We start from the raw sequence: 21,183 nt of genomic DNA, 5'->3' as shown, positions 1-21,183 counted from the left end.
TGAGCGTGTAAGCGTGTGGCGGAGGTGAGCGTGTGGTGGAGGTGAGCGTGTAAGCGTGTGGTGGAGGTGAGCGTGTGGTGGAGGTGAGCGTGTGGCGGAGGTGAGCGTGTAAGCGTGTGGCGGAGGTGAGTGTGTGGTGGAGGTGAGCGTGTAAGCGTGTGGTGGAGGTGAGCGTGTGGCAGAGGTGAGCGTGAAAGCGTGTGGCGGAGGTGAGCGTGTGGCGGAGGTGAGCGTGTGGTGGAGGTGAGCGTGTGGCGGAGGTGAGCGTGTGGTGGAGGTGAGCGTGTGGCAGAGGTGAGCGTGCGGCAGAGGTGAGCGTGCGGCAGAGGTGAGCGCGTGGCAGAGGTGAGCGTGTGAGCGTGTGGTGGAGGTGAGCGCGTGGCGGAGGTGAGCGTGTGAGCGTGTGGTGGAGGTGAGCGTGTGGTGGAGGTGAGCGTGTGGTGGAGGTGAGTGTGTGGCAGAGGTGAGCATGCAGCAGAGGTGAGCGTGTGAGCGTGTGGTGGAGGTGAGCGTGTGGTGGAGGTGAGCGTGTGGTGGAGGTGAGCGTGTGGTGGAGGTGAGCGTGTGGTGGAGGTGAGCGCGTGGTGGAGGTGAGCGCGTGGTGGAGGTGAGCGCGTGGTGGAGGTGAGCGTGTGGTGGAGGTGAGCGCGTGGTGGAGGTGAGCGTGTGGCGGAGGTGAGCGCGTGGTGGAGGTGAGCGTGTGGCGGAGGTGAGCGCGTGGTGGAGGTGAGCGCGTGGCGTACCGAGTGAATTACAGCCTGGTGTTGGACATTTCATGTTGAAATTGTAGCTCTCGTGGAAGCGGCGGCGCTTGGGCCGATGGGCGTGGCCTGACTCCTTGATGGACAGCTCTTTAGCCAGCCTCTCGTCCTGGGAGGCGTTGGGGCCGGAGATGTCGGCGTCAGACTCGAAGGAGCGCGGCAGACCTGTGGGAGTGCGGGGAGGAGATTCGTCCTGCTTCACTCCTGATGCTCATGAGAGAGAGAGAGAGAGAGAGAGAGAGAGAGAGAGAGAGAGAGAGAGAGAGAGAGAGAGAGAGAGAGAGAGAGAGAGAGAGAGAGAGAGAGAGAGAGAGAGAGAGAGAGAGAGAGAGAGAGAGAGAGAGAGAGAGGAGAGAGAGAGAGAGAGAGAGAGAGAGAGAGAGAGAGAGAGAGAGAGAGACAGTGAGAGAGAGAGAGAGAGAGAGACAGTGAGAGAGAGAGAGAGAGAGAGAGACAGTGAGAGACAGTGAGAGAGAGAGAGAGAGAGAGACAGTGAGAGAGTGTGAGAGAGAGAGAGAGAGAGAGAGAGAGAGAGAGAGAGAGAGAGAGAGAGAGAGAGAGAGAGAGAGAGCGCAGATTCACCGCTTTAAATTAAATACATATTTTTAATTTCAGATTCCAGATCTTTCCCCCAAATTATATTTTGTAAATTTGTTTTTAAAGTCACACAGAATTCTTATTATCAATAAAGAACACCCGAGTTATAAATGCTGTAGATGAAAAAAAGAAAAGGGATTAAAAAAAGAACAAATGAACTAATAGAGCTGAGTGGGGAGTGATGGATGGATGGATGGATGGATGGATGGATGAGAACAAAGGATTTCAGCTCAGAGTGTCTCCTCCTATCACGGACTGAAATCTCACCGTGCTGTTCGCTCTCAGGCTGGTTCTGACGTAGAGGGTATTTTTTGGGCACGATCGGCTCCTCCTGCCGCTGGCTACGGGTCACACGTCGTGCTGTAAAATCCACCACCTCGACTGAGGCCGGGAGAAAAAAAATAAATGTAAAAAAAATGGTGGGGAGAGAAAGTGCAAGCTGCTGACGACAGAAAATCTGTAAATCATCATCACTCAAAATCACTGTCCAACTGTGTCAATTATTCACCCTGTAATCAGTCAGCTGTAATCCAGTAACTGGGAGAGAGAGAGACAGTGAGAGAGAGTGAGAAAGAGTGAGAGAGAGACAGTGAGAGAGAGTGAGAGAGAGAGAGAGACAGTGAGAGAGACAGTGAGAAAGAGTGAGAGAGAGACAGTGAGAGAGAGTGAGAGAGAGAGAGACAGTGAGAGAGAGAGAGAGAGAGAGAGAGAGAGAGAGACAGTGAGAGACAGTGAGAGAGAGACAGTGAGAGAGAGAGAGACAGTGAGAGAGAGTGAGAGAGAGTGAGAGACAGTGAGAAAGAGTGAGAGAGAGACAGTGAGAGACAGTGAGAGACAGTGAGAGACAGTGAGAGACAGTGAGAGAGAGACAGTGAGAAAGAGTGAGAGAGAGACAGTGAGAAAGAGTGAGAGAGAGACAGTGAGAGACAGTGAGAGAGAGACAGTGAGAGAGAGACAGTGAGAGAGAGACAGTGAGAGAGAGTGAGAGAGAGAGAGTGAGAGAGAGACAGTGAGAGAGAGAGACAGTGAGAGAGAGTGAGAGAGAGAGAGACAGTGAGAGAGAGAGAGACAGTGAGAGAGAGAGAGAGAGACAGTGAGAGAGAGACAGTGAGAGAGAGAGAGAAAGAGAGAGAGAGAGAGACAGTGAGAGAGAGACAGTGAGAGAGAGACAGTGAGAGAGAGTGAGAGAGAGAGAGAGAGACAGTGAGAGAGACAGTGAGAGAGAGAGAGAGAGACAGTGAGAGACAGTGAGAGAAAGACAGTGAGAGAGTGTGAGAGAGAGAGAGAAAGAGAGAGAGACAGTGAGAGAGACAGTGAGAGAGAGTGAGAGAGAGAGAGAGAGAGACAGTGAGAGACAGTGAGAGAGAGACAGTGAGAGAGTGTGAGAGAGAGAGAGAGAGAGAGAGAGACAGTGAGAGAGACAGTGAGAGAGAGTGAGAGAGAGAGAGAGAGACAGTGAGAGAGAGACAGTGAGAGAGAGACAGTGAGAGAGAGACAGTGAGAGAGAGACAGTGAGAGAGAGACAGTGAGAGAGACAGTGAGAGAGACAGTGAGAGAGAGAGAGTGAGAGAGAAAGAGAGAGAGAGAGACAGCGAGAGACAGAAGACCTACATAAAACTTTCCCAGGATTCAGAAACAAATTTAAATTAAAGCTGCAAGCAGCATTTCCCGGGTTCAAGCGTTTAAGGCCTTTGGATTGACATGACAATATATGTCATGTCATGCTACATATGTCATGCTACAGAGAGTACCACAACATATGTCATGTGAAGTACTCACCCGTCCAGTTTTCCCTAAAATAAACAAAGTCATATCCATTAGAGATGGATGAAACGAGTATCCGGTACGGATAAAGCCGAGTACGAGTATTATACGAGTAATACGAGTCAATATTTGTGCTCGGATTGTATGAAAATCATCATTGGCTAGCGTTTAACCGGTAAGTAAAGCCCCGCCCACTTCGAGACAAGCCCCGCCTACAGGCCCCACTAACTCCGAGTCAGAACCAGAATCAGAATCTTTGCCTTACAAGTCAGCACAAAATTGGGTTGTTGGACTGTTGGGGGCGCTAGAGGGCTTTTTTTTTTTTAAATGGCTGTTTTTAGTGATTTTTCCGTTATAGCACCACGAAGTGGCCAATCGCCACGGTTTTTGAAATGTGACCTCAGTTTGACCTCTTTCACATGTGTCCCAAGTTTGGTGTTGACAGCTCATTTAGTTCTTGAGTTATTGACATTTTAGTAAAACTGGCTCCTCACAGTCCAAACTTTTTGGGGCCCCTTAAGGACCCTGAATCAGAATTTCGACTTTTTTTCGAAAATTATTGTCTTTGAGACTCCAGAGAATATTACTGCACTGGATTGGTCTCGATCAGGCGAAAAACCTAGGACTAGTTAGCAAAAGTAGGTTTCGGATAAAATGCGCGATAGCGAAAAAATTTAATGGCGGAAATGAATTGGAGATATACGTTTTTTAAGTCATGAGCCAAGGATTCCAATGATATAAAGCACTTGAGATTTGGACATAGGGGTTTTAGGGGTTTAGGGGTTATGGGGACAAACACGTTTTGGCGCGCTGAAGCGCCCCAAATTGTCCGATTCCGCTGAGATTTTGGCCCTGAGTAACTGTGACCAGAACTACCATCTGACCAAGTTTGAGCTCTCTAGGCCTTACGGTTTGGGCTGCACGACCGTTTCTAGGGCGGAATAATAATAATAATAATAATAATAATAATAATAATCCTAACAAAAACAATAGGTTTCCAGCGCTTTGCGCTTGAACCCTAAAAACAAGAGTAGATTGTCACTTTGTGCTCATGTATAATGTCAGATTTAAAGTCTCACTTTACATCTAAAGCTTTTACTGCTTTAATCATCAACCCAGAACATCAACACATGCAAAACACATCACTTCCTTCAGCATCAATTCATTTTCCTTTCCTCCCTTGCTTTCATTCTTCCTTTTGTGTTTCCTTCCTTCCCAGTTTCTCAATCTTCCTTCCTAGTTTCTTTCCCTCCTTATTCCATTCCTTCCTTCCTACTTTTCCCGTCCATCCATCCATCCGACTGAGTGGTGTGAATATAGCAGGCTTTGGAATAAAATCACTTGAATAAATTGTCCCTAGTTAAATTAGCAGTTGTACATACTCGATTATGATATCTAATAGGTGTTGGCTGGACGTTGTGGGTGGGGCCTCTGTTATCACCTGAGCCCTGTGTAAAGTACCTTGAGAGCCCCGGCTGAGTCGGAGCGAGGAGCGCGTGAGGCGAGTGTTCTTCACCGCGTGAGTGTCAGTCTCTGAGCTGTCTGTGTGTTCGGCTGAGAAATCGGAATCCTCCGTGCCGTCAGAGCTGCTGCAGGCGACCCTCTGAGGAAAACACACACACCAAAGGATGACAAAACGATCACTCGTGGCAGCACCGTGTAACATCAGAGCGCGGAACAAACACCGACGCTCTAATATACAGACATCTTCAAATTTCAAATAAACACAGAGACTTAGATTACAATTTTATCTACAGCTCAGAGTTACACTTTAATTCAATACTTGTATTTATTTATTTATTTAGTTTATAAACACCTGTTCTCTGCACAGATCTGAAGAAAAAAACCATCCTGGTTCCCAAGAAGCTTTACATACAGTTCAGTTTGCAAAAGTTTGTACCCCCTTATGGGTTCTGAATGGAAAATGAAAAACAAATTTAAAGAAAATTAAAAAAAAAAAAAAAAAAAACAAGTAACATAAAAGAAGACCTGCAAATTATTAGAATATTTACAGCACAATTATTACGCAAGAAAGATAAACAATCGTAAAGGTGTCGTCACTTCGTTCCGTTCTGTAGTCCACAGACACTAGTCGTATTTAATCATCCAGTGATGAAAAGTTTTTACTTTATTTCTTCCCTTACAGCATAAACGCGTCTTTTTTTTTTTTAAACATTACACAACAAGTGCACAATTATACCCTCTCTGTTAAACAAAACATATGTTATTAGCTAGCTTCATTAGTAAACATTGAGCTAATCGGTCCATCACCAGTCCAGTTGTTTTCATTTAGCTTTAGCTACATTAGCTATTAGCTTCCTGGCCTGCAACAACTCACCTTTCGTCGAGGCATAACGGTGCACCAAGCTTATGTTTTCTGCAAAATATTACACTTAAAACTAGAGTATTGCGACTCTAACACGTAACACCGACACGACATTAATATCTGTTGTTTATTTTACTCAGAAACGTTATCTGCGTTGCTATGTCTACGCTTTGCTACACGGCTTCCGGTTTGAAATGACAACATAAAAGTCGCGCGCTCGCGCCACACCGAGGAACTTCCGACACTTTTCAACGAGTCAGTTCAACTGATTCAGCTCACGAACGTGAGTTGATTCGTTCGGCTCTTTGCCAAAAAAATCGGTCTTTGTCCGTCTACAGCTTGGAGTTTTCTACACACGCGTACTCTACTCACCGATGAACACGCTTTTCGATTCTGATCGTTAAACAATTCCCAGCAGAATCGCGTTTTACGGCTCTTCAGACGTGCGAGTCGGCTCCAAATGTTCACCTAATAAAAGAGCCAGCTTCAGAGTCGGTTCCATCACGAACGATATGTTTCTACAAGACTTTTCTTGTGTCTGCGGTCCTTTCGGGAATTCGTCGGACAGCTGTACTTTGTGCAGCGTATTTTCATACACGGTCTATGTTTTTACATCGTAATACGTTGCTTAACGAGCTAACTAACACGCCACATGCAACAGCATAGCCTAAAAAAAAATGCCCGGATGAGACGCCGGCATTTGATTCGTCCAGACGACCTTCTTCTCGTTCTCAAGGGTATCCACAATACAACGAGACTTACATATAAGTGTATTTAAAAATATATATATATTTGTACAAACATGTCCAAGATCATTCTCACGAACGTGAACCGATCAATAAATATAATTAATTATAAATTATTTGGAAATCGATCAAATCACGCTGTGATGACGTCACCGCCCGAACTGAGTCTGCGCACTAGCGGTTACGTCCCACTATAAAAGCTCAGGCCGCCGTATCGCGTGCTCTCTTTCAACCGGACCAGAGACAAGATGGTGAGCTTTACAGCTGCTTCTGTTCATATAATCCGCGCTAAATCATCACGATCCTTCGTTATTTCGAGTTTGTTTTCACGTGAAACGACTCTTCTAGCTTTATAGTAACGTTTTGTTTATAAATCGTGTCGCTTACGTCGAATATTTCATGTGTCCTGAGGTAAAAATGGCGGATCTCCAGAAGCATGTTGGCTGTTACACGAAGTCCCTCCGAGAGAAAAATAACTTATTATTCGACACGAAATGATCATTAATGTCTTTTTATTAGTGTTTTCATGCAATACGTCAACATTATTATAAAAAGTGTTTAAGTATTTGGGCTTTGGCCTTAAAGCCCTGTGTTTTGGCTTGATGTTGTTTACACACTTGAACACTATTAACGTTAAATGCATTAGTTTAATTTAATTATAGGAACTTAAACACTTGAAATACGTTTTACTCTTAAGTCACTAAGTTAGTGTTAGCTTGTTAGTGTTTTGCTAGCTGACTACAGCCATGTGCTTTTTTTTTTTTTTTAAAATCGAGCTGAATTTAGAAACGAGAAAATTCACTTTTATTCTATCAGTCTATTGGTGTATAAGTAAAAATGACTTAAACTAGATTTGTAAAGTTGTGACAAACTTTGTTTGCTTTGACGAAGCAAGTATTCGCAAATGCCGGTGCTTTTTAGAGGCGAGTGGACAAAGCTTAGGGTGCCAAAACTTTTGGAGGCAATAGCAGGAAGTTCTCTTGATGATCTCCACACTGGGCTGAGTGTTTTGATGTCACGTGTCCATGTTGTGCTAAATTTTTTTTTTTGTATAGATTTAAATTAGTACAATGTGAGCTCATTGTCGTCGCTCCCCAAAAAAATCTGGATGCAAGTGTTTAAACGATCGTCCTTCCTCTTTCAGTCTCACCGTAAGTTTTCGGCTCCCCGTCACGGCTCCCTGGGCTTCTTACCTCGCAAGAGGTGTCGCAGACACCGTGGTAAGGTCAAGAGCTTCCCCAAGGATGATGCCAGCAAACCAGTCCATCTCACCGCCTTCCTGGGCTACAAAGCAGGCATGACGCACATCGTCCGTGAGGTCGACAGACCCGGCTCTAGTGAGTACTTTCTCCCTTCGGCAGATTTTTATTTATTTATTCTTTTTAAAATACTGATTAGATGAACAAATGGCAGCGGTGATGAGACTCTCGACGGGCGGACATATTTGGGCCCTGAGCCCTTGCTGAATGTCGAGTACTGAGTCCGGTCATTTAGTCGCTTTAGGCTTGAATGCTGTTCACGACGTTTAGAATTAAAGTTTACGTTTCTAATCTTACAGAGGTGAACAAAAAGGAGGTCGTCGAGGCGGTCACCATTGTCGAGACTCCTCCCATGATCATCGTAGGAATCGTGGGATACGTTGAGACTCCACGCGGTCTGCGTTCTTTCAAGACCGTCTTCGCTGAGCACATCAGTGACGAGTGCAGGCGCCGCTTTTACAAAAACTGGTGAGTTCTGTTCGATCACATGCCTTAATTGTCCAAACATGCCTGTGATTTTGTCCTTGTGTATGTTGGAGCTTTGAAGCTAACATGGTGTCTGTGTCACAGCTCCGCTCAGGTGCCTCGTGCCCTGATGAGCTCCAGGCTCCTCTGGCCGGTGGAAAGAGCTCCTTAGAAACCGAGCCACGAGCCAAAATCCTCACACGAGCAGTCAATGCCTCGATACAGACGGGCTAACTGCTCTGCCCAGCCTCCTTCCGCTGACCCTGTGGGGTTATGAAGGGACTGTGTGCCAATCTTGTGCTTCTGTTCTTGTGGCCTGCCTTCAGGTACAAGTCCAAGAAGAAGGCTTTCACCAAGTACAGCAAGAAGTGGCAGGATGAGGAGGGTAAGAAACAGTTGGAGAAGGACTTTGCCTCTATGAAGAAGTACTGCAAGGTCATTCGCGTTCTCACCCACACACAGGTGAGCACTGGGTTTATTTATTTATTTATTTTAATAACCATGTCTCAGGCCATTAGCCGTACGAATTCGGACGGAAAATCTCATCTCAAGAGGTACAAGCTGATTGCCATCCTGCCCTAACTTGCTGCTCTTGTCTTTTAGATGCGCCTGCTGCCCCTGAGGCAGAAGAAGTCCCACCTTATGGAGATCCAGCTGAACGGTGGAACCATCTCAGAGAAGGTGGACTGGGCTCGGGAGAAGCTGGAGAAGGCCGTTCCCATTAACAACGTGTTCACCCAGGACGAGATGATCGACGTCATCGGTGTCACTAAGGGTCATGGCTACAAGGGTGAGTTTTACCTTCATTTCCTCCAGAACACAAATCTGACATGCCGTTTTGACTCGTCTGTGTGTAGTGATGAGAACATGGATCAAGCGTCAGGCATGGCGCCCGAAAGCCATGAGGAATGTTTCCATGCTGCCTTCCTTCTGACAGCACACGATATCTGTCTTGACATTGATATTAAAGTGGTATTATGTGTTCTGTTATATAAACCTTGGCGCTTTTTTGGTTCCAGGTGTGACGAGCCGTTGGCACACAAAGAAGCTGCCCCGTAAGACCCATCGTGGTCTGCGCAAGGTGGCGTGTATCGGAGCCTGGCATCCTGCCCGTGTGGCCTTCAGTGTGGCACGTGCTGGTCAGAAGGGCTACCATCACCGCACAGAGATCAACAAGAAGGTGAACACCTTTAACTTCTACTCCTCTGCTACTATTCACAGTAACTAGCACATGCTCAATTTATTAAAAATTTTTTTTTTTTTTTTTAGATCTACAAGATTGGACAGGGCTATCACACTAAGGATGGCAAACTGATCAAGAGCAACGCCTCCACCGATTATGATCTGTCCAACAAGAGCATCAACCCACTGGTGAGTGTCGATGTGCTCTAGATTAGATTTTAAAGTGTGCACTGAGACTGTTTGAACTCTTGCACATCTTTTTGGAGGTCCATAATGAAATGCAGGAATTGAATCAAATGCTAAACTTGTGTACCACTAGGGGGAGCTGATGTGTCATAATTAAAGCAGTAGTTCTAAAGTGCTGCAGTTGTGTGTAGCGATGCACGCTGGGTGTTTATAGGGCTCTAACCTAAAAAATTGATGAATCTTTCTCCGTCCAGGGTGGATTTGTCCACTACGGTGAGGTGACCAATGACTTCCTGATGCTGAAGGGCTGTGTCGTTGGAACCAAGAAAAGGGTGTTGACCCTGCGCAAGTCCCTGCTGGTGCAGACGAGCCGTCGCGCTCAGGAGAGGATCGACCTCAAGTTCATCGACACCACGTCCAAGTTTGGTCACGGACGTTTCCAGACCGTGGACGAAAAGAAGGCGTTCATGGTGAGTTTAACGTCGGGGTCAGTGCCGACGTGCCGCACTGTTCGTAACCTGTTTCAGTACCACTGTCTGAAATTTGGGTTCCATTCCAGTGCTATAGGAATGTTCGGTAAGGCAGGGGAGTACGGCTGTCTGTGCATAACTCCCTGTTCACTCACTGACGACACTGACGTGTTTTATTTTATTAGGAAAAATGAACTTGATTAGACGTACAGGTGCTCTAACGGGACATTAAATGTGATTCAGCTCGTCTGTGTTCGATTTTAACCGGTTATTGTTCTCCTTCAGGGTCCACTCAAGAAAGACCGCATCGCCAAGGAGGAGTCGGCCTGAGCGCCGCGCTGCCCTGCTGTGTGTGGATGTCATGCAGTGCAGAAATGTTTAATAAAATTTGGATGAAATCCATGTCGTTTTTCTTATTTTCTCCTTTAACTTTTAGTTTTATTCAAAAATTAGATGTTTGAGCATAAGTAGATAAGCTGAGTTTTATCTACTGGTCAGAAGTTATGAAGAACATGGCCTCCTGCACGTGTGTGTTGGTTAACTGCTGTCTTAAGATCCTGTTTTCTTTGGTACATCTTTAATTACATAAATGTATAAATAAAGGATGTGGGGTTTGGTCCAATAAAAACCCTGAAAGGTGTAAAGTGGCATTTATACTTTGGACAATAAATAGGTCGTGTTAAGTAGGAGGTTAAACCTGTTCACTATGGGTCTGTGCCCAGTGCTTTATAGGCCATAATGGAGAAAATATTTTATTTTTCTCATTGAAATTGACTTTGATTAAGATCTAAAATGAATGCCTTCATGGTGGTGTCAATTTAACCTGAAATGCAGCAGAGAAGCCTAGTTATAATCTATTTTAAGTGGGTTTGGTCCAGAGCTCTGGAGCAGGAATCTTCCTGGAATGTTGGTGTGAATTAGGAATTTGTCCTGGATGGGACTTGATAACCTTTAGATATACATAAATGGAGAGATTTTAAAAGATTCCTATCTTCTAGCTGAGGGTGCTGGGGATTTTGAACTAGTCAATCTGTGGAGCTACATGGTGCAGAGAAGATGGTCTCCTCAATTGACCTTGGGAAGCTTGAAGGCAGGGATTTTCATTCTGTCTTCTTCGTAAAAGGTCGGTGTGGCTGCAGGCGTTCGTACCAACCAAGCAGGAGTCACACCTGATTCCACTTGTTTAATCAGTTCACCTTGGGCTCCAATCAAATATCAAGTGAAATGGAAGCCTGGAGCTCTGAGAGAACTGAAGTTCAAACATTCCCTGGCTGGCACTAGTAAAGAAGCAACAGCAAGGGACTGAATCAAAGCTCTGAAAAGAACTGTAGCAGAGCACCAATGTTCTTGGTTCTGTTTTTATCTTTGCCGTTGTGGTTCTTCTCGTCTATCCTGAGCTTCTGACCTGGACCGTGTCCCATTTAGGTGTGGTTTTACTTTTTGTCTTAACGACGTAGCCGTTTTTATTCGAGGTCTGTAGACACCATGCCTGACCGCCTCCTTCACAGATTTTAATGGGTTTAGCGTTGAGCTTAGGGCGATGCCGAGGCCATTATGAACCTTTTTACGTGTCAGCCAGTGGCTCGCCTCAAGCAAATCAGATCTGCTGATTCACGCCATCGGTGATGTCAGACACGTCCCCTGTGTAACATTACCCCAATTCTGAGTCTGTTCTTTAACACAGAGTTTTGTGTTCATTTCAGCTGTAGTGCTTCAAATCCTGATGTAATTCCAGAACGTGAGGAGACCCTTATTGTGAACGATGACACGGCCGAGCGTTTAGCAGAAACATTTTAGCTGCTCAAGAGTCAATCATCAATTTCATAGTGGAGTGATGAAGCCGGGGGCACAGTGGCTTAGTGGTTAGCATGTTCGCCCCACACCTCCAGGGTTGGGGGTTCGATTCCCGCCTCCACCTTGTGTGTGTGGAGTTTGCATGTTCTCCCCGTGCCTCAGGGGTTTCCTCCGGGTACTCCGGTTTCCTCCCCTGGTCCAAAGACATGCATGGTAGGTTGATTGGCATCTCTGGAAAATTGTCCGTAGTGTGTGATTGCGTGAGTGAATGAGAGTGTGTGTGTGTGTGTGTGTGTGTGTGTGTGCCCTGCGATGGGTTGGCACTCCGTCCAGGGTGTATCCTGCCTTGATGCCCGATGATGCCTGAGATAGGCACAGGCTCCCAGTGACCCGAGGTAGTTCAGATAAGCGGTAGAAAATGAGAGTGAGTGAGTGATGAAGCCTATTGAGTTACCATGAAGATTATTTTATTTTAAAAAAGGGTGCCAAGCTCCCTACTCTTCTTCTGTTTCTTCCAGCATGTCAGTGGCAATCCATGGTAAAATGCCGTGGATTTTGGCACACTGGCACAAGCAAGGAATATTCTGACAAAATTTGGGCAAAATGCTGCCAACACCCTACAGCACCCCTAGTGCAATCTTGCTGCTACTGTGGATTAATATTTATTTAATATCAAGTGTCCAAAAGTTTGAGATCAGGAGAGATCGATACATCGATTTCTGCCTAATTCGTTATTCTGCCAGTTTAGAGTAAGACAAAGAAATTGTTTTTAAATCCAGTTGTTAGTTTTTGATTAGTCTCTGATTAAGCTGTTGACATAGAAATTATAACCTATTAACTAAAGTACCGAAACAAAATCTTCAGGATTTTGGACGCTACCTGGGAGTCTTATAAACATTCTGCTACAACTCAACCCATCCTTGACCTGAATATGGAATTGTAGAACATTCAGAAACATGTTACACGTACGTCCTTCTCTACTTTGACACGTTTGTGATCATCCACAGGAGCGATCCCGGTTAAAGCCGGACAGTGGTTGTGATGCGCATCAGGCGCGGGTCAGTGTCGGCCTTGCGAACACCCTGAGTCAGCTCGAGCCGAGGCCCATTGGTGCACGGTCGATAGCGCGTGCTGAACACGTGCTAATTAGCATTGTGCTCTCATAAGGTAACTCCGCAGGATGAGAGAGATGATTGTAAAGAGGCCTGGCGTAGGTTTTTTTTCCAAAGTTGTCTGCCCTGAGGAAAGTGTTTGACACACTCAGCACTTTTCTCTGCAATCGCTTCTCTTTTCCTCTGAATCCTTCCATCAGTTTAGTTCCATCAACACGAGAGTCTCCAGTATCAGTGCATTGTAACAGCTGTAACTCTTTTATTAACGGAAACAAATAGAATAAATGAAATGACTTGTTTCTCGGATATCGGACGTCATAAAACGTAAGCAGAAACGAATAAAAGTACATGTTCTTTATTCTTTAATATAAAAACACTAGGAATAAAAAGGTATAACTCTTGTTTCATCACTGCAACTCTCACTGTTGTTGTTTTTTTTAAACTGATAAAAGGAATAGAGCCATCTTGTTGGTTTTCTCTTTATGATTATGACCCAACCCTATGGGAAGAATTCAGCTAATTAAGCCTCTGTGCAGAACCTCTTCCTTTAGTTAGCGCTTTCTATCGTAGCGGCATAAGAAGAACCTTAAACTGGACCCGCTTCCTCTTGGCTCCACACGTGTGTATAGGTCATGTGTTAAGAATATTAATAAGGATTTATTAATCAAGGAAAATATGGAATTGTGTATTAACGGTAATAATTTTGCATCAATCCCTAATCTTTTTGGAATTCAAGAGTTTTCTTAAAAAAAAAAGTTTCCTTCTGTCTGTTTACTTGTTTACCTGGAACCTGACCTCAGCCGCCATGTTGCGTTGTTGCACAGATACGAATAAATGAGAACCAGATGAAGCGGTGGACTGGTGCGTGGCAGCGTAACGGATTTGGAGCTTGTTCCCATGGACACGCTTTCCTTAAATCCGGCAGCTTTAGCAGTAAGGATCAGTAGCTTCTCCTTCTCATCGTTAGAGGGCATGAATAACAGCACAGAGACCAACCGAGGATCCTGGGAACTCATTATCCGTGACTCTCGTTTTATTTTTTCTAGCATGGTAGACTCCGGACCGTTCTATTAAATAAAGATACATACACAAAGTTTTTCACCTTTTTATCATGAAAGATGTTAGAAGTGTCAATGCATGATGGTTTCTGTGGTAACAGATTTAAAAAAAGTCTGAGATGGTTGATTATAGTGAAGTTCTACATGTATGGAAGGAGTCTCCAGTGTCAGTTTTGGACACCTTCAGAACAGAGGAGCTTCTTCTTTTTCTCCCATCTTTGTGGATTCTCTGTAACACAATAAGCTGTGTTTTAAACCCCACATGCCGGTGAGTGAGCGACTGTGTGTAGATGCTGTGACATAAGTGAGAACAAGAAAGAAGCTCCAGACCACATCACACCACCGTTTGTTGATGTTTCTGATTCTACTTATTACAATAAAGGGACGTGGCCTTGGATTTTTAATTGTTAATCTTTCAATGCTAAGCTATAGCCTTACCTGTTAGCCCCCTAGCTGCACACCAATTGTGTTTCACATGATGTCCTGGTTTCTCTGAGGCGACTGTAGATGACCTCGACATGCGTGTGTGTGTGTGTGTGTGTGGAGGGGAAAAAAGCCAAGCTGTGTGTGATGTGCTCTTATGTAATCTGTAAACACACACACACACAAACACACACACACTGCTGCTGCTGTGGAAGCGAGGCTTTAGTATTCCAGGCAGAAGGGGACATGCTGTTCAAAACACACACACACACCCTCTGTCTCTCTCTGTGCTGCAGTGAGGAACACAGGTTATGTTTGATCACTACAGTAGAAGTGAAAGTAAGAGACGGTGTAGTGGCCGCGCCGACCTCATGTTTAGAAAAGAAGAGCTGAGGACAGCATCCAAGTTAGCGTTAGTGCTGAGCTACATTCTGTAGGAAACATTTACCTCCTGTAGTATTAACTTTTTGGTGTAACAGCCACTTATTTAGTACCTTATTTTACACACTGCAACACTAACACTAATTTCATCAAGCTAACTGCTAGCTAACTAATAGCAAGCTAATGCTATTAGGTTGTGTATAGTTAGTTATTACACTGATAACCTCTTATTGAATGTGTAATATTTTAACACTTCTTTTTAGACTGATAGAAGCCAACTAAAGAGTCAGCTAGCTACTTTACTACTGGGTCAGCTATCTAGTTTACTACAGAGTCAGCTAGATAGTTTACTACCAGGTCAACAAACTAGTTTACTACCAGGTCAGCTAGCTAGTTTACTACTGGGTCAGCTATCTAGTTTACTACAGAGTCAGCTAGATAGTTTACTACCAGGTCAACAAACTAGTTTACTACCAGGTCAGCTAGCTAGTTTACTACTGGGTCAGCTAGATAGTTTACTACCAGGTCAACAAACTAGTTTACTACCAGGTCAGCTAGCTAGTTTACTACTGGGTCAGCTAGCTAGTTTACTACTGGGTCAGCTAGCTACTTTATTACCGGGTCAGCTAGCTAGTTTACTACTGGATCAGCTAGCTACTTGACTACTTTGCAAGCTAGCTAGTTTACTAAAGAATCAGCTAGCTAGGTTACTACCAGGTCAGTTAGCTAGTTTACTACAGAATCAGCTAGCTAGTTTACTATGAGGTCAGTTAGCTAGTTTACTACAGAATCAGCTAGCTAGTTTACTACAGAATCAGCTAGCTAGTTTACTACCATGTCAGTTAGCTAGTTTACTACAGAATCAGCTAGCTAGTTTACTACCAGGTCAGTTAGCTAGTTTACTACAGAATCAGCTAGCTAGTTTACTACCAGGTCAGCTAGCTAGTTTACTACAGAATCAGCTAGCTAGTTTACTACCAGGTCAGCTAGCTAGGTTACTACAGAATCAGCTAGCTAGTTTACTACCAGGTCAGCTAGTTAGTTTACTACAAAGTCAAATTTATTCGTAAATCTTTCGCAAGAAATTCAGAAGTTGATAAACGTTCGTACCACTTGTTCATGGAACTGTTGGTATAACGAAGCTCAGTATTTTGACTCTACGTTTGGCTTCGAATCCTATAATTGTTGATTTCATTTGAAAGCAAAGATTTATTAAAACCACACACCAACGTAAGTAACATTTTCTGGAATTCTAAAAAGCCGCTTTAGATCAAAAGACAAAAATAATGGCGCCCTATAAAGCATCAAAGTCGAAGTGTGTCGCTGACATGCAGCGTTACTGGATTCACACACTGGAACACAAAGTTTCACTGGTTCAGCTCTGGACTTTGTGGGCGTGGCTAACTGTATATCAGTGTTTAGTCATTCTTGGGCGGGGAATTAGTGTGTATCAACATGCATGTAAATGAAGAATATCAGTGAAATTTCTGCAAATCTTGAACAATTATGTAAAATGTATTTAAACTATATATATATAAAAATTAAAAACATAAACGTTCCCGGCGATTTCCACTAGTTTTTCTTTCCTGGAAATCTCTCCAACCCCATGGTTCTTATTTTTTCATCTGTCTGAAAGCTAAAGGGAGTAACGGAGGTTTTTTGATAGATCTCCGGTAATAGATTAAAAGCATGCCGGCTGTCATAATGCAAATGAAAGACGTGGAAAAATCACTTTCCTGCTGGAAAAAGGGAATTGAAATGGTAGCGGCTCTCATTTCAACACCCGGGCTGCGTCTCGAACCACGGTGAGTAATTTAAAGTGAAACGCCAGACATTAATCAGTCAGTAATCTTGATCAAGGGAGAACGAGTGGCTATTACCTGATGATTGATTTCCTCTCTTTAAATTGTGTCGCTTTTTTAATGGTTTTATTGTAATGAGGCACTAAAGGAAGAGAGAGAGAGAGAGAAGAGAAAGATGTGTCTTTAAAATGACACAATAAAGAAAAAAAGACTTGCTTAGATGGATGGAAACTAGCAGATGAGTAAAGCGAAACAGACGAGTTACTCGTTCAGGAAAACTACACTCGAATCTGGGAAAAGGTCAAAGGTAATGGACAGGTGAGAAAAACACACAGAAACAGCGTCGTCGTTCCCCCTGGGGTTCGTCTTTTTATTCATCAGAACTTGATGCATCCAAGTTGAGGATCTTTCTGTTTTTCTATATTTTGGCACCTTTTAGAGTTCGTTTGAAACAACACATCGAAAATTATCAGAAAGAGAGAAGAAGAAGGAAAAAAAAAAACAACATGGCTAAGGCTGGGTGAATTTTCCAAATGAAATCTGTACATTTACATAGAAAGAGTCAACGACGACGGCGACAAAAAAACAAAGGAACGGAAATAAGATATATAATGAACAAGCAGTGAAAAGTTGTTGTAGGTTGATTTGTTACCATAGCTAAAGATCATGAGTTGGATTTTAAAAAAAAGAAAGAAGAAGAGAAAAGGAAAATAAAAAGAAGTACACATTAATTTTTTTAGCATTGCTTTTCTCCCGTTATAATTATTGTTATCCTTTAAAACGTCTCAAGAGCAGATTTTCTGTAAATTTATAGCATGCATTTAATTTCTGTATTTATTCATGAGTTACTTAGCTTCATGTCTTTCTTCGTTCATTTCGTCGCTCGCTTTTTTTTTTTCGTTTGTTTGTTTGTTTCCGCAACGATCGAGTGTTCGGCATCCTCGTCTTTTTTCTCGCCCTCTCCTTCTTGCTTTTTTTTTTCCATCCTCTGTCTTGGCAGTGGATCCTGCAGTCCGTCCGGTTGACCTCTGACCTTTCTTCTTCAGCGTCTGCCTGTAGCTCGGTTCAGCTCTGGCTGAAGGCGGGAGGAGGAATAAAAAAAAGAAAGCGGACAGGGACGAAGCGAAAAGTGAGAAGGTTCGGTTTTTAAAAGAATAGATTTTTCATCGTCAAAGTCAAAAGTGTCCCTTAGTTCCAGCAGCGTCGTGGTGGAAAATCTTGCAGTTTTTTTTTTCTTTCTTTCTTTCTATCGCTTTTACTTTCTGTTCACGTCGCTCGGTTTCTCGTCGCTCATCAGTTTTGCACTTTGTTTCTCATTTCTTGTCCTTTTTTTGTTCATTTTTTTTGCACTTCAGGAAAGTCTTTAAATAAATTATAAAATTAATACATTATACATGTATATAATGTATCGCTTTGTTTGCAGTCTGGGCTTTTCCTTACTGAAATCCCTTCTGCCGTGTTTCACAGTTTTTATGTAAGAAAAAAAGAAAAGAAAAAAAGCAAACAAAATCACAAATGATCAAATGAACACGCAAAATAAAATACAAGCTTATCTTTAACCCTAGGCCTTGTTTCAATACCACACTTTAACACGCCCTTATTGACTTTTTTCTCTGTCGAATCCTGGCTTCGTCTTGAGCGCTAATATGATATTTTATTAGCTGAAAGTGCCGAGCGTTAGATGAGAGATTATCAGGAGCGTTAGCATCACCCCAGAAACATGGTGATTTCCAGTGTTAAAAACTTCTAATTTAAAAAAATTTACCATCTGAAATATCACTCCAAATTGTACAGCTAACCAAACTGTGTTGCTGCTTTGTTAGCAAATTAGCAAGACTCATAATTCAAAAAAAAAAAAAAAAAGTATCGTCATGGAGATTGTTTCAGTGCCAAGGTCGGATGATTTCCTCTTGACTGCAAGTGGCCGCTCTGTTCAGGGAACATCGGAGAGGGCGTGTTAGGAATGGTAGTAAAAAATCAGGGCCAAAAAACGTGTCCACACACACACACACACACACACACACACACGAGCTGGTTTTATCTAATATAAAAATGGTGGGAAAAAAAACAAAAACCTAAATCATGCAAATGTGACAGACTGAGGAATAGGAGAGGAACTGCGCCCAGCTCTTCCTAATCATAAGAACTCACGGTACGTTAAATGTTAGAGCTCTGATTTTTTTCCACCCGTGGTGGTGTTTGTTTCTGCAGCGATGGCGTTCCTCATACCGGCGTCGTGCGCCGGTTAGCGGAGTTACCCGAGTCCTTCGGGTCCTTCTGGATGCAGTTGTGGACCTGGAGGAAGTCCCTGTCGGAGTTGTAGGTGGCCGTGGGTGTGCCGTGACCCCCCTTGAGCGCGTACATGGAGATCTCCGTGGAGGGCAGGGTGCCGAAACCTTTCAGCCCCACTGGAGAGGCTTCACGTGACTGTGAGTGCTCTGTGGAGCGTGATGAGGAGCGCGACTGCGAATTGGAGCGTGAGCGGCGCCGGTAGCGGTAACGATAGCTGGGGATTCGAGTAATGGCTGAACCGTGCAGGTAATCGGCGGCCCTCACACCTGACCTCAGCTCCCGGTGCCGATCGATGAACATGTGCACGGCTAAGACTCCGACCATCTCCGCCATGATGAAGGAAAGAGCGCCGAAATAGAAGCTCCAGCCGTATGAGTAGCTGTTCTTCTTCGAGTCGCTCTTGGTGGGATCACCTGCGTTCGCTGATATGTACACGATCATGCCGATGATGTTACTGAGACCTGACAGAGACACAACGTCACACACGCCACTTAGCACAACACCTAGCATGTTTCCCTGATTTCCCTGACAGATTAAAACAAGCTAGCAGGAACCTCACATCCCAGAATGCTCTCATTTTTTTTCTTTATAATTAAATCATATACGATACAGCTTTTCCCTTGTAAAAGACTTTTCATACGTTTGTAACATCTTCTCTGGAGCCTCAATAAGCAATCCATACATTTGTGGTACGGCTAAACTTGTTAATGTAAATAGCTAGCAAGAGTGGTGAGTTCTGTTAATATGCTAATGCTATGCTAGGGAGAACCACTAAGCACAAGCTTTTAATCCGTTATTTTAAAATAGTCTGTGCACCTAAAACTAAAAGCTGACAGAGAGAGACTAGCTTTATGCTAATCGGATTAGCTGCTAACCGTGGGCCATGCTAGCAATTTTTGAGAGGAATATTCCTTTGAGTTGAACGTTTGTGTGAAAAAAAGTCACGTCATAGATATGACAGGAATGATTTGTGTATGTGTGTGTGTGTGTGTAGGCTACAGTGTGTTAGCCTCGCATAGGTATAGAACTAGCCTTTTGTCTCATTTGGGGTGATGTGAGGTAACTGTGACCTGTACAAAGCTGCGTTCTGTCACACACCTGTCTGCGATGGAGTCAAAGTGAAATGATAGATCATTGGGAAAGTGTGTCAGGGACATCGTATTTTTAGAGTGTGAATCCCAAACGGCCTCTTTTTAGCCTAGCAACAGGATCCGAAGCAGGAAAAGAGACTGAGCTAAATATTAGTGCATCTCTGTGTGTACAGTATCAGTATCTTTTCTTTTTATGATCATGAACATCTTTTTTTTTTCTAACCGCTCCTTTTTGTTGTCGTGGACGTAGTGTAAAAGTTACAATAACACGTTGTACGGGGGGTGGGGGGGTGCGGTAGCGATGTTCTGTATTATTCCACAGTACGGATGTAGACTGTAATCTGTGATCCAATTAGCTCTGTGGTGTAGATTCATTTTCTGAAAGTTTATACGAACACATTGGCTCTCGTAGGTTCTTGTTTCCATAGCAACCGCTCTTTCGCGGCGACCGCTCAACCGCTCTTACGACGAGCGGACGAGCCGCACAATCAAAATCTAATCATGAATTCATTAAAAACATGAAGGAGTGAGAAACGCGTCACATGTTTGATGTGCCGGAGATTTCTGGTGTGAAGGAGACATTAGTTTGACGTTTTGTACAACATACGTTGTTGAATATGTAAAAATGATTCATGTTGACAAACTGCTGCGATGTAAAAGACTTCAGGAAGCAATCACATCATCACGTCACTGCCCCGGGGTTGATTATTTCCCTCTCACAGCACAACATGCAGCTTTCTGACTGGCTGTTATTTTTGTTTCTCAGTTTCTAAGCATGTCTTGAATATCGGGTCAGCTCCAAATTATTGGCACCCTCCTAAAGCACAAAGTCGTACAATCGATTTGATTTCTGACTTCATCTAAATGCTCAAACCCACCTGCTTTCTCCACACAACCACCTTGTACCTTGTCCCCCCCCCCCTCCACGATTGACACTACAGTCGTAATCTTGTAATCTCTGTAAGTTATTTTTTTTTAATTTATTAAATTTCGCACTGTCTCGTTACCTGCCGAGACGAAGAGGATCCCGGCACTGAGGATGATGTTGTGTCGGGACTTGTAGAACTCGCTGGCAGCTATACACAGGCCTCCCATGAAGAGCAGGATAACGCTGAGGATGGGGAAGATGCTGGATGCTCTCACAGCACCTACAGAGCGAGACAGAGAGAGATGATCAATCACGTTGATAATGCCCAAACATCTTGTCACAGGATGGCAGGAGAGCCAAGAGAGAAAGAAAGAGAGAGAGAGAGAGAGAGAGAGAGAGAGAACTAAAAAAAAAATTACCATGTTTTACAAATTCATCATCTGCTGCTGTTTTCTTCCCAGCACAAGGCAATATAATAAACATCTATTGTGTGTAAGAAGCATCCTGATTCTGTGTTATCTCTAACAAGCAGCTCAAGTGTTCTGAACACCATACCACGCTTAGATTAGACTCTACGGTGACAGCTCTGTAACCAGACCTGAAAAT

General features: G+C 43.9%; 3 protein-coding genes and 2 non-coding genes across 10 annotated transcripts in view; 3 read left to right on the top strand and 2 right to left on the bottom strand.

The window, feature by feature from the left end:
- The window catches only part of kat7a (K(lysine) acetyltransferase 7a), a 16,712-nt gene extending 10,945 nt beyond the window's left edge, over positions 1–5,767 (bottom strand). The window contains exons 1-4 of one of the 6 annotated variants that reach the window (XM_060892799.1): positions 5,461–5,767; positions 4,584–4,725; positions 1,626–1,739; positions 744–965 (exon numbers count right to left, since the gene is read on the bottom strand). In XM_060892799.1, coding sequence (XP_060748782.1) covers positions 744–965; positions 1,626–1,739; positions 4,584–4,725; positions 5,461–5,475 — 493 coding nt within the window. In that variant the 5' untranslated portion in view covers positions 5,476–5,767. Of the gene's footprint in view, positions 1–743; positions 972–1,625; positions 1,740–4,583; positions 4,726–5,460 lie in introns of all 6 variants that reach the window. The other 5 variants (XM_060892798.1, XM_060892802.1, XM_060892801.1 and 2 more) reach the window with 5 other exon arrangements.
- Positions 5,768–6,328: 561 nt separating this feature from the next.
- Positions 6,329–10,158, top strand: rpl3 (ribosomal protein L3). Its single transcript, XM_060892805.1, has 9 exons — positions 6,329–6,445; positions 7,339–7,531; positions 7,753–7,921; positions 8,245–8,380; positions 8,522–8,708; positions 8,938–9,098; positions 9,188–9,289; positions 9,541–9,756; positions 10,042–10,158. The coding sequence occupies exons 1-9, from the start codon at positions 6,443–6,445 to the stop codon at positions 10,084–10,086; spliced, it is 1,212 nt and encodes a 403-aa protein (XP_060748788.1). The 5' UTR covers positions 6,329–6,442; the 3' UTR covers positions 10,087–10,158.
- Positions 8,767–8,859, top strand: LOC132861757 (small nucleolar RNA U83B). Its single transcript, XR_009649965.1, has one exon. It is a non-coding gene; the product is annotated as a small nucleolar RNA U83B (small nucleolar RNA).
- On the top strand, positions 9,789–9,922 carry LOC132861754 (small nucleolar RNA SNORA54). The gene has a single exon (XR_009649962.1). It is a non-coding gene; the product is annotated as a small nucleolar RNA SNORA54 (small nucleolar RNA).
- A 6,522-nt stretch (positions 10,159–16,680) lies between the features above and the next one.
- Positions 16,681–21,183, bottom strand: part of LOC132861045 (voltage-dependent calcium channel gamma-2 subunit-like) — a 60,724-nt gene continuing 56,221 nt past the window's right edge. The window contains exons 3-4 of the mRNA XM_060892387.1: positions 20,717–20,857; positions 16,681–19,079 (exon numbers count right to left, since the gene is read on the bottom strand). Of these exons, the coding sequence (XP_060748370.1) occupies positions 18,550–19,079; positions 20,717–20,857 (671 nt within the window). The 3' untranslated portion in view covers positions 16,681–18,549. The remainder of the gene's footprint in view (positions 19,080–20,716; positions 20,858–21,183) is intronic.

This window comes from Tachysurus vachellii, chromosome 18 (assembly GCF_030014155.1).
Source record: "Tachysurus vachellii isolate PV-2020 chromosome 18, HZAU_Pvac_v1, whole genome shotgun sequence".
Taxonomy (NCBI): Eukaryota; Metazoa; Chordata; class Actinopteri; order Siluriformes; family Bagridae; genus Tachysurus; species Tachysurus vachellii.
Note: the sequence above shows the minus strand (reverse complement) of the source record. Positions and strands in the feature narration are given on the sequence as shown.